The 13,131-nt window shown below is 45.0% G+C and overlaps 1 protein-coding gene across 1 annotated transcript; it reads right to left on the reverse strand.

Annotated features, from left to right (window-relative positions):
- Positions 1-4,288: 4,288 nt before the first annotated feature.
- LOC138357314 (coiled-coil domain-containing protein 70-like) lies at positions 4,289-5,047 on the reverse strand. Its single transcript, XM_069314005.1, has one exon. It carries the CDS (start codon positions 5,045-5,047, stop codon positions 4,289-4,291), a length of 759 nt encoding a protein of 252 aa, XP_069170106.1.
- Positions 5,048-13,131: the final 8,084 nt, after the last annotated feature.

Below are 13,131 nucleotides of genomic sequence, written 5' to 3' on the forward strand. Positions count from 1 at the left end.
TTTTAAGACTGAATTTAACGTGGGTCCTTTAAAAGTCCGTTTAAGGAGAATATATAAGAAGAATATTTTACGAGGATATTTAAAATTGCAGGTAAACACCAGGTATTTCAAGAGGGCATTTAAAGAGGGTATTTTATGATAGTAGGGTATTTAAGGAGGGTATTTTATGATAGGGTATTTAGTGAGAGAATTTAAGGAGATCATTTTATGATGAAAGGGTATTTAAGAAGCGTATTTTTAGTAAAGTACTTAAAATGGTCAGGTCAAAATTTTTTAAAGGGTATTTAAGGAGTGAATTTTAAAAGGATATTTAACATGCAAAAGCTGATATCAAAGATAATACGCAGAATATTCTTTATGGTTCTTCGTTAGTGTTCGTTATTGTATCTTCGTTATTGTATCTTCGTTAGTGTATCTACGTTAGTGTATCAACGTAATTTAATGTACGTTATTGCATCAAAGTTAATGTGCCAACATTAGTGTATTTACGTTAGTAAATGCAACTAGCAACATTATATTACAACACTTAATACATTATAGTCCAACATTATACCTACGATAATGTCTCTACGTTAGCCGCTAAATTGCATTGACAACGCTTTAATCACCAGGGCCACTGGCACCAGGAGTGGCAATCGTTGGCTAGCGAGACAATGAGTGCCAGATGAGTGGCACTGTGCCTCTGAAGAGCACAGGGGGAGGGGGGGAGGAGTGCCATCCGACCCTAAACACACAGATGGTTTTACACATGTGTTCCCGCGGAAAGGGGGTGGGGGAGGAGGGGGGGGGTTTAAGGGGCACTTGGCACCAAGCAAAGGGGGGTTTTGTGTGGGGTTGAAACCCTTTGAAGCTCTTAGAAGGGGTTGGTTGGCCAGGGGGAATGACTCAAGGGGTCTATGGGGGAGTAGGGGGGGAGAAGAAACCCCTCCCCCCCCCCTCATTGTGGGTCGTTTAAAGGGGGTTTGTAACCCAATTGTCGCGTGATGCAAGAGGGATTCTGTGACAATGGGACCGCTATGCCACGCTATGCTACGCTATGTGGCGTGGGGTGACGCTATGCCACTAGGAGCTAATGATGGACCACAAGCTGGGATGACTGGATTACTAATGGCATGTCCTGGGTAAGACGAGTCTCTCTGTCTCTCTCTCTCTCTCTCTCTCTCTCTCTCTCTCTCTCTCTCTCTCTCTCTCTCTCTCTCTCTCTCTCTCTCTCTCTGTCTCTCTGTCTGTCTCTCTCTCTCTGTCTCTCTCTCTCTGTCTCTCTGTCTCTCTGTCTCTGTCTCTCTCTCTCTCTCTGTGTCTGTCTCTCTGTCTCTGTCTCTGTCTCTGTCTCTCTCTCTCTCTCTGTCTCTCTCTCTCTCTCTCTCTCTCTCTCTCTCTCTGTCTCTCTGTCTCTCTCTCTCTGTCTCTCTCTCTCTCTGTCTCTGTCTCTCTGTCTCTCAGTCTCTCAGTCTCTCAGTCTCTCAGTCTCTCAGTCTCTCAGTCTCTCTCTCTCTCTCTCTCTCTCTCTCTCTCTCTCTCTCTCTCTCTCTCTCTCTCTCTCTCTCTCTCTCTCTCTCTCTCTCTTCAACCCCCCTCCCTCCCTCCCCAGCCTAAATCCCGGGTGCCAGTTTACTGTTAGGGGAACAGGGGCAACAGGTGAAAGAATACGTTATCCAAACACTTCTAACCTCCCTCGGGAATCGAACCAGGGACCCTCCGTCAGCACTTCCGCTTGAACTGAGCCTACATATCACATCTATTTAATCGTTAATATCTATATAAATACCTTATCAAATGTTTATATAAAAAGCACTTTAAAAATAATAAAGTTAATACAAGTGAGGTAATAAAGCAAATACAAGTGATGTAATAAAGTTAGACAATACAAGTGAGGTAATAAAGTAGTGGCCACGGCTCGCCAGTGATTAAGTAGCGGCACATATGACCCTTGCGGGTGTGTACACAAGGCTTGTCAGACACGGGCGGCATACGACCCGAGCCCACATGTGACTTCCAGAGTAAACAGTGTCAGTCTTGACACGGACGGGAGAGGACAGTGAGAGAGAGAGGAGAGAGGAGAGAAAGAAATTCAGAGAAGAGAGAAGAGTGAACAATAAACAAAGAGAAAGGAAGATGAAACGAGAGCATGAGGGGAAAAAATAGAGAATAGGGACAAAAAAAAGAGGACATAGTCTCCCAGAAAGGAAAAGAAAGTAATGGAAAAGAGGATAGACGGGTATAGAGGAAGAGGGAAAAGGAAAAGGAATTTAGTAATGGTAACGAGACACCTTTAACAAGCCTCACACTTGGACCAATCATAGAGAGGTTAAAGGTCACTTCTCTGTCGCCCCAAACTCCAGTCCTTTTCGTCCCAAGCTGACCTTTTAACCCCTGGAAGGCGCATATCGTCTCCTTAGAGGACATCCTCTTTCAACAGTTTCTGGCACTTTTTCAACAAGGTTTCATACCCTTGGAAAGGGAGTCGATTCCCTTTTAATTGGGGTAATGGGGATCCACCCCGACCCGTCCATGTTGGTCACATACCTCTCATCAGTCACCCTGCAAATTATCAGTCTGAAGGCCAGATGCTTTGGCCTAGCTTCAGCAGACTTTGCAGGGTGATGGGTTTCAGGGATGGGCAGAGGCGGATGGTGATCAACCCGTCCTATCCCAAATCCTTATCCTGAACACTGGGAAGGGGTCAGGATAAGGATTTGCGATGGGACGGGGGAAAGGAATGGTGCCCAACCACTTGTGGACAGTCGGGGATTGAACGCCGACCTGCATGAAGCAAGACCGTCGATCTACCGTCCAGCCCAAGTGGTTGGACCATTTTGAATCAAGTACTTGCACATTTCTTTAATATTCGTAATAGTATTCGTTATGAATTCGTAATGTCGAATATCTCTGATATTCAGTTCGTAATCTTGAATATCGTAATTTAATTCGTAATCTTGAATATCGTAATTTAATTCGTAATCTTGAATATCTCTGAATTCAGCGATATTTAAAAAAATCACCTACGATTACAGAGCGAATAATAGTTTGTGTATAATTCTGTCGATAGTTTCTACATGATTAAATGTTTGTTTCCTGTAGTGTGTGTACTCGCCTAGTTGTGCTTGCGGGGGTTGAGCTCTGGCTCTTTGGTCCCGCCTCTCAACCGTCAATCAACAGGTGTACAGGTTCCCGAACCTATTGGGCTCTATCATATCTACACTTGAAACTGTGTATGGAGTCAGCCTCCACCACATCACTTCCTAATGTATCTAGGTTAGTGTATCTACGTTAGTGTATCTACGTTAGTGTATCTACGTTAGTGTATCTAGGTTAGTGTATCTAGGTTAGTGTATCTACGTTAGTGTATCTACGTTAGTGTATCTACGTTAGTGTATCTACGTTAGTGTATCTAGGTTAGTGTATCTAGGTTAGTGTATCTAGGTTAGTGTATCTAGGTTAGTGTATCTAGGTTAGTGTATCTACGTTAGTGTATCTACGTTAGTGTATCTAGGTTAGTGTATCTAGGTTAGTGTATCTACGTTAGTGTATCTACGTTAGTGTATCTACGTTAGTGTATCTACGTTAGTGTATCTACGTTAGTGTATCTACGTTAGTGTATCTAGGTTAGTGTATCTAGGTTAGTGTATCTACGTTAGTGTATCTACGTTAGTGTATCTACGTTAGTGTATCTACGTTAGTGTATCTACGTTAGTGTATCTAGGTTAGTGTATCTAGGTTAGTGTATCTAGGTTAGTGTATCTAGGTTAGTGTATCTACGTTAGTGTATCTACGTTAGTGTACCTAGGTTAGTGTGTCTACGTTAGTGTATCTAGGTTAGTGTATCTAGGTTAGTGTATCTAGGTTAGTGTATCTAGGTTAGTGTATCTAGGTTAGTGTACCTAGGTTAGTGTGTCTACGTTAGTGTATCTAGGTTAGTGTATCTAGGTTAGTGTATCTAGGTTAGTGTATCTAGGTTAGTGTATCTAGGTTAGTGTATCTAGGTTAGTGTATCTAGGTTAGTGTATCTAGGTTAGTGTATCTAGGTTAGTGTATCTAGGTTAGTGTATCTACGTTAGTGTATCTACGTTAGTGTATCGTGGACCCCTTCCCAGTGCTATATAGTCGTAATGGCTTGGTGCTTTCCACCTATGATAGTTCCCTCCTCCCTCATCACATGTCAATAAAATGATTGTATGGTTTCTTTCAGGTTATCCGCTTGGAAAACTCCAAAACTGGTAGATAGAACACACGAAGAACACTGTGTTCTCCACGAAGAACACTGTGTTCTCCACGAAGAACAGTGTTCTCAACGAAGAACACTGTTATCAACGAAAAACACTGTGTTCTCCACGAAGAACATTGTGTTCTCCACGAAGAACACTGTGTTCTCAACGAAGAACACTCTGTTCTCAACGAAGAACACTCTGTTCTCAACGAAGAACACTGTGTTCTCAACGAAGAACACTGTGTTCTCCACGAAAAACACTGTGTTCTCAACGAAGAACACTGTGTTCTCCACGAAAAACACTGTGTTCTCCACGAAGAACACTGTGTTCTCAACGAAAAACACTGTGTTCTCAACGAAGAACACTGTGTTCTCCACGAAAAACACTGTGTTCTCCACGAAGAACACTGTGTTCTCCACGAAAAACACTGTGTTCTCCACGAAGAACACTGTGTTCTCCACGAAGAACACTGTGTTCTCCACGAAGAACACTGTGTTCTCCACGAAAAACACTGTGTTCTCCACGAAAAACACTGTGTTCTCCACGAAAAACACTGTGTTCTCAACGAAGAACACTGTGTTCTCCACGAAGAACACTGTGTTCTCCACGAAAAACACTGTGTTCTCCACGAAAAACACTGTGTTCTTCACGAAAAACACTGTGTTCTCCACGAAGAACACTGTGTTCTCCACGAAAAACACTGTGTTCTTCACGAAAAACACTGTGTTCTTCACGAAAAACACTGTGTTCTCCACGAAGAACACTGTCTTCTCCACGAAAAACACTGTGTTCTCAACGAAGAACACTGTGTTCTCCACGAAGAACACTGTGTTCTCCATGTGTTATTTTCGCTCACCGTGCAGACGCCGGCCACTCCATTGATCCACAATGTTTATCTCCAGCGAAACGCGTCATAAATTGTCAAAAAATTACATTTCCCCCTCGGGACGTTCATCATTTCCGTCAGGCCGCGGTAGATAATGCCATTTCCTCTTCTCTTATTGCATTGTCTATCGCGCCCCATTGCTCGCGTGGTCCACTGGGCCATATCCAGGAGATGAGTCACAATAACGTGGCTGAAGTATGTTGACCAGACCACACACTGGAAGGTGAAGGGACGACGACGTTTCGCTCCGTCCTGGACCGAAACGTCGTCGTCCCTTCACCTTCTTCGTGGGCCACTGGGCCATCATGTGGCCATCGAGGGCCAGCATCACAGGGGCCAGCGGTGGTCAGGGGATCGATCCCAAATGAAAACAGATGGCCAATGTTGAGCTGAAAGTCAATAGGTTGGATATGACCTGACTGGGAGAGCTAGGAGAGGCTTTTTGTGGAATTGGTTCGATGCTGGAGAGGGCGGATGACGTAGATTCATCATAGCAGCCGAGAAGTAAATTGGACAGCACTCTATGGACAATCGTCCTCACATTTCAGCATGTGGGGATCGGCTCTTAACATCACAAGAGGGTAGGAATAGCCTAAGCTACTCTCTATCCTTTTGAGATGTACTTCTTGTCCTCAATACACTTGAACGTCCTATTACACTCCCAATCACATAGCCAGTAATCCTGCAAAGTAATCTCGTCTCTATCCTCTCGCATACAGTCTCCTTTTGCAGATGTACTGGGGAGTACCCACAGATGTCTCATCCACTCTCCCCCCTCTCTCATCCACTCTCCCCCTCTCTCATCTCTCCCTATTCATGCCACTTTCTCGTTTTAATGATGGCTCATGTGATCCACCAGCCAGGCGATCCATCAGTCAAGTTATCCAACAGGCAGGTAGTCTATTAGAAATGTGATCCACCAATCAGATAACCAAGCAAATGATCCACCAACCAAATACTCCACTAACCAGATAATCCACCAGCCAGGTGACCCACTAGCCTGGTGATCCACCAACCTGGTGATCCACCAGCCAGGTGATCCACCAGCCTTGTGATCCACCAACCAGGTGATCCGTGTGGGAGGAGGAAGGGAGGGGGTGATGGTCGAACACCAAGGGGAAGCCTAGCATCATTGCGCGCCAAAACTCGCCATTTAGACGACACACTGGCGGTAAATTTGCGCGCCAAACGAGTTTCATTTTTCAACCAGCTGTCAAAACAAGACTCAACAAGGAATGCCGTCAGGTGATTAATAGGGCTGTTGATCATCTGGTTGACAGCACTTCCGTTATTGCCCAATTATCTCTCGATTTAATTATTTCGATTCCAATATTTTTTTTAGTGAAGAAGTGGTCTGAAACTAATCTGTGAGTGTGGTGATTTGGAGGGCCTTGGGGAGGTCTGATGGGATTGGAGGGCCTTGGGAAGGTGAGATGGTTTGAGTGTATGGGGTAGTTAAGGGTAAAAAACTTAATACAGCCGATGACAGAGGTCGCTTAAGTAACTGTCTCGGTGTATAGCGCAGGAAAGGGAAAGTTGAAGGATTTTGATGAGTGTTCTTTGTGAACTTGAGGTAACTGCTGTCTGTTTGGTGGTGGTTGTGGTAGTGGTGGTGGTGGTGGTGGTGGTGCTAGCGGTGGTGGTGGTGGTGGTGCTTGTGGTGGTGTTGGAGATGGTGGTGGTGTTGGAAGTGCTGGTAGTAGTGGTGGTGGTGCTGTTGGAGGTGCTAGTGGTGTTAATTCTGGTGGTGGAGGCGGAGACGGCACTGGAGACGATAGCTGTAAGGATGATAAATGTGGTGACAGTCAAGGCACTATACATCACAGTGCCACGAGGCGACCATAAGTGCCAAGCTCCTGCAATTAGCCGGGAGAAGGTGGGGCTGAGGGATAGGGATGAGGGTGGTAGAGGTGGATAGGGGGTAGGGTAGAAGGCATGCTAGGTAGGGGAGAGGGAGTGTTGGACGCATTTGGGGTAATAGTCTCTAAATTGGTTGGTAAATTGGGGTTAATGGAAGATGGAAAATGCGATGCCATGGGGACAAATTGGGTAGATTAAATTGGTTAAATAAATTTATCTATAAGGGAAAATAGCTAAAGCGAGGTTGTGCAGCATTGCAGCGAGCACACACAGGATGCAGGTTCGAATCCTCGTCACGGCCCTTGTGGATTTGTTCATTGCAACGAGTTTTGAACAGTCGAGAGATCTTGAACTGGGAAGAGTTATGAACAAAGTATGATGTGTTGTAGGCCTTAATAACCCACAGCATGGGAGCATGGAGAGAGAGAGAGAGAGAGAGAGAGAGAGAAAGCTGCCTTTCTTCCCCCTCTCATTCTCAGCTTCTGCTTCCTTCTAACTCACATTCACTCATCAAAATCAGGAGTACTGCTTTCTCTTAATTATACCTCTACATCAATAGCCATTCCCCATTAATAGCCCCTCCCTATTACCCATTTACCCACTCCTCTCACCTCTCCCATCCTCTCCCCCACAATCCCGTCTCTCTTTCACACTCCCATCTCCCCTTTACAATTCTCTCCCCTCCTCCCTTCTCTCCACAATCCTGTCACCCCCTCACAATCCCTCCCCCCCCTCCTGCACAATCCTGATTAGCCTCAACAATCACGTTCCCCTGTAATCACGTCCACAATCACGCCTTCAGGTGTACAATCATGTCTCAAAGACTCACAATTCTCTCCTCCACGCAGCCATGTAACTCCCCATCAAATGGGGGGGGGATGGGGGGTGCCACATGAGGATGTCGTTAAGGCTGTGCCAGTGCCATATGAGGTTGCCACACCTGGCACCGGTCTCTCTGGGGCCCCCGGAAGCCTATGGCAACCCGTAGGTTCTAGAAGCTGTTTCGCCACGAGCTTGGAGACGTCATAATGACATCACACACCTATATCATATATGGTCTATATCATATCATATATAACAACACTATATTTAATCTTATTTTGATTAGATTATGTTCGGTCGGATAAGGTTAGGATAGGCTATGTTATGGTTAGGTTAGGTAAGGTTAGGTTAGGCTAGTTTTGGTTAGAATTGGTTAGGTTAGGGTTTGTTTATAAAGTAACGATGACGTAGAAGGATGCAAAATTTTCTCAGGTCTTAGACCCTACTCGGGGGCAGCTCTAGGTATTTCAGTATCGTCAAATAGTTCACAAAACCGGTTCGACAAAATTAGCTTTCTGATTGTCAAAGTGATATCGTTAGGTTAGGATGTATTAGTTAGGTTAGGCTGCGTTAGGCTCAGTTAGGTTAAGTTAGGTTGGTCAGGGATAGGTTAGGTTAGGTTAGGGTTAGATTATATTAGGTTTTAAACTTCTGGACTGCCAAAAAGTCTTAGATACAGTTACTCCAATTATTACTGTTAAAATTACTACACAAATTTCAGGCAGGCGGGAATAAATAGAAAGCATTAACATGGGTAAATAATTACCTAACAGAAAGAAAGAAATTAGAGAGCCTAAGTGAGAGGCGATAAGATGGACTGGTTCCAGTAGGGTGACAAGCGGGGTACCGCAAGGGTCGGCGCTGCTACCCATACCATTCCCCGTATATATGTAAACGACCTATCTACAGGAGTCGAACGTTGTATGTCGATGTTTTGCAGACGATGTAACATTAACGAGGAGAGTTGTGACAGAAGAGGATTGTGTATTTCCAGAAGAACTTACACAAGCTACAGAGTTGGTGCAAGAAGTGGCTATTGGAGTTCAACACCAGCACGTGTAAGGTGATGGAAATGGGAGTAGGCGTCAGGAGACTAAAAAGGACAGTACACAAAGAAGGGAAACTACTTTCCTTTAATGACTAGAGAAAAAGACCTGGGAGTGGACACCAAATCTCACTCTAGAGATGGTCTAGAGTGAGATCGACTTGAGAATGGTCCAGGACGGACCGAAACGTCGTCGTCCCTTCAACTTCTAGTGTGTGGTCTGGTCAACTCACTCCAGAGGTTCATATAAATTTTATAACGACAGCAGCATACTCTACACTACACACAGAAATCACAATTGCGTGATGCATCAAAGGAACAAATCCACAAGGGCCGTGACGAGGATTCGAAGAGCGAAGAGGGAGAACGGCTTATTGACATAGCTCGAGTGCAGGGGGGAGTTGTGTAAAACCCTGGTTTGTGTCTCGGAGAGGCTGCAGGATCCAGTAAGTTCAGTAGAACTTCGGTTTCAACTCTTTTTGACCATGTCGTAACTCAGTCGATTAAGGCAGCGTCTGGGATGCTCTCGGACGCAGGTTCGAATCCTCGTCATGGCCCTTGTGGATTTGTTCAACATACTCTACACTAGCAAGAGTCAGAACATCATTCAGAAACCTAAATAACGAAGCATTTAGATCACTGAACAACACGCCGTACATGAGGCCTGTTTCAGATTATGTCGCCTCATCGATGGGGTTCCACGATGTAAAAACAAAGTTTCGAATTTCCTTTCCATACATAAGGATATTCGAACATGCTCAGAAGCTTCGAACGGAGCTCGTTCCAGAATTGAGACACGCTAAACTTTAATTGTCTCTTTTTAATTCTCTACAATTATCACCTACTGGTCAATTTGTATGTCAAATTATTTACGTGGAAGCTCTGCATAGGTGGTACGCGAACAAGGGGACACAGGTGGAAACTGAGTACCCATATGAGCCACAGAGACGTTAGAAAGAACTTTTTCAGTGTCAGAGTAGTTAACAGATGGAATGCATTAGGCAGTGATGTGGTGGAGGCTGACTCCATACACAGTTTCAAATGTAGATATGATAGAGCCCAATAGGCTCAGGAACCTGTACACCAGTCGATTGACATTTGAGAGACTTGACCAAAGAGCCAGAGCTCAACCCCCGCAAGCATAATTAGGTCAGTACATCCAGTATTTCTTGTGGACATTTATCTCACAACCTTAAATACACATGTTGGTTTTGCAAAAAAAAAAAAAAGCGAAAAATCTCTGAGTTGCTCACACATTTCGTTCTCATTTTCTGAGAGAATTTCATCTTTGCGTCTCCAGCTTGATCACGTGGTATCTTTCTGTTGTTTTCTCTTTATATGGCTGTACAACAGCTTTCGTTGGTCTTAAAAAGCAGCAATGGCGTTTTCAAATATGCTTCTACAGACTCGAGCTTATATATTTTTGGATCCCTTTAGTACAGAAGCAAAATGTGTACCCCATGCAATACATGTACCTTAATCCATATGTAGTGTGTGAGAGCTGGTATGTGTACCATAGTGAACAACAGAAGTGGCCCTGTTTCGGGCCGCTCCAAGCAACAGCCTATTGGACCCAGCTCTCTACTCAAGCCTGGCCCCCAAGCCAGGCTTGAGGGAGTACAAGAACTCCCAGAACCCCATCCAGGTATAGTCCTCCGTGCAGTTCGTACCTAATTGTGCTTGCGGGGGGTTGAGCTTTGGCTCTTTGGTCCCGCCTCTCAACCGTCAATCAACTGGTGTACAGATTCCTGAGCCTATTGGGCTCTATCATATCTACACTTGAAACTGTGTATGGAGTCAGCCTCCACCACATCACTGCCTAATGCATTCCATTTATTAACTACTCTTGACACTGAAAAAATTCTTTCTAACGTCTCTGTGGCTCACGTGGGTACTAAGTTTCCACCTGTGTCCCCTTGTTCGTGTTCCACCCGTCCTGAAGAGTTTGTCTTTGTCCACCCTGCCAATTCCCCCGAGGATTTTGTAGGTGGTTATCATGTGTGTGTGAGAGAGCAGGTACCAGGATTTGTACCATAGTCCTCCAAGCAACATATAACAGCTGCTTGACTCACTGATGGGTACACAACCCCAGGGAGTATTCCGGTCCTGCTCAAGCCGTCTCCTCTTACACTACTCACTTCCTCTCTCTCTCTTATACATCTGCTTCTCCATTATTTTCCCTCCGGTGACTTTTGTTTTTACACTGGCAGGTACAGGAGTTGATGCTCTGTGACTCCTGTTATATGGCTAAAGTATGTTGACCAGACCACACACTAGAAGGTGAAGGGACGACGACTTTTCGGTCCGTTCTGCACCATTCTCAAGTCGATTGTAACACACTAGAAGGTGAAGGGACGATGACGACTTTTCGGTCCGTTCTGCACCATTCTCAAGTCGATTGTAACACACTAGAAGGTGAAGGGACGATGACGTTTCGGTCCGTCCTGGACCATTCTCAAGTCGATTGTAACACACTAGAAGGTGAAGGGACGACGACGTTTCGGTCCGTTCTGCACCATTCTCAAGTCGATTGTAACACACTAGTAGGTGATGGGACGACGACGTTTCAGTCGGTCCTAGATCATTCTCAAGTCGACAATCCACTTGAGAATGGTCCAGGACGGACCGAAACGTCGTCGTCCCTTCACCTTCTAGTGTGTGGTCTGGTCAACATACGTCAGCCACGTTATTGTGACTCATCGCCTGCAGACAGAGACTACCCGAAGCTCGTGGTAGTCTCACACTACTAGTTTTTCCCTGTAACACGATTCGGTAAATGGTTTACAACCGAGACCCCCAATTAATGCTATGTCAACAAGGCGTCTCTCTGTCCCTTGTGTTCTCGCTCTCTCTCGCATTTTATTGTGAGAGACAATAAAATGTCCCTTTCCATACCAACCAACATTTGCCCCGTTTCTTGAACATTTGTAACACAGCTGTTCTCTGACTTCTAAGATTTTTGCATATTCAACCACAGTTGGAATACACACAGGGAGCCGGTCGGCCGAGCGGACAGCACGCTCGACTTGTGATCCTGTGGTCCTGGGTTCGATCCCAGGTGCCGGCGAGAAACAATGGGCAGAGTTTCTTTCACCCTATGCCCCTGTTACCTAGCAGTAAAATAGGTACCTGGGTGTTAGTCAGCTGTCGCGGGCTGCTTCCTGGGGGTGGAGGCCTGGTCGAGGACCGGGCCGCGGGGACACTAAAGCCCCGAAATCATCTCAAGATAACCTCAAGATAACTGACAGTGAATGAGAAACATTTATGTTATCTGTCTCACAAGGTGAGAGAGAGAGGGAGAATTCGTAGGGTAATTATGCGGGCGGCATCACCTAAAACTACTGTGGAGGGGAAGGGGTAAGGAGGAAGTGTTGGCGTGGGCGTGTGGGCGGGTGGGCGTGGCGCTTGCAAAGCTGTGGCAATATATTATGCTAATTAGCCGGCCCATCCGTCGTAATGTCTGGCAGAGCGAGCGATCAACTGACGTCCCAAGCTGACATTATGGCTCTATTTTGTTATCAAGGGGGGGAGGGGGTGTATGGGGGGATAGGTGAGAGGGAGGGATAGGTAGAGAGGAGAGAGATGGTGGTTAGAGGCAAGAAGACATTCGCTTAGTACATGCTCCAAGAATTCTAATTGGCTGCTAATTCTCCCGATTTCTTTGATCTAATCTCACTAAAGCGAGGAGTAACTTTAATATTTTTTTTTTAAAGAAGATATCTTAATTATATCAGGTCCTCCTCTGCACCTAGTTGGTTTCAATGGCTGGTTATAGACATGGATTATTGTGTTTGTTCTTTAATTCTCTATAATGTCTTCAGTGAAATGTGTGTAAAACACATACATACACACACAATCTCTCTCTCTCTCTCTCTCTCTCTCTCTCTCTCTCTCTCTCTCTCTCTCTCTCTCTCTCTCTCTCTCTCTCTCTCTCTCTCTCTCTCTCTCTCTCTCTAAACCAGTAGAAACCAAAATGATTGTTGTAAGGATTCGGTGAGAGTATGCACAAGACAAAAAAAATGATAAAAATCTTGTATACCAATGGGACTGAGTCGCAGAATAAATGAAATAAGATAAAGAATGAGTAAAAAAAACACCTGATATGACCTGATAGGAAACACCTGATAGAAAACAAAGATAGGAAGGTGATGTGGCTTCTAATACAACGAAAGTGGAAGCTCGAAGAACCAGTAGATAGCAGGATATACACACTATACATCACTGGGACTCTTTAACATCAGACAAAAAATGCAGTCGTGATAATATACACACACCAGTAAACAATAAAGACACAGGGATACGTAGACACA

Source organism: Procambarus clarkii, chromosome 77, assembly GCF_040958095.1.
Source record: "Procambarus clarkii isolate CNS0578487 chromosome 77, FALCON_Pclarkii_2.0, whole genome shotgun sequence".
Taxonomy (NCBI): Eukaryota; Metazoa; Arthropoda; class Malacostraca; order Decapoda; family Cambaridae; genus Procambarus; species Procambarus clarkii.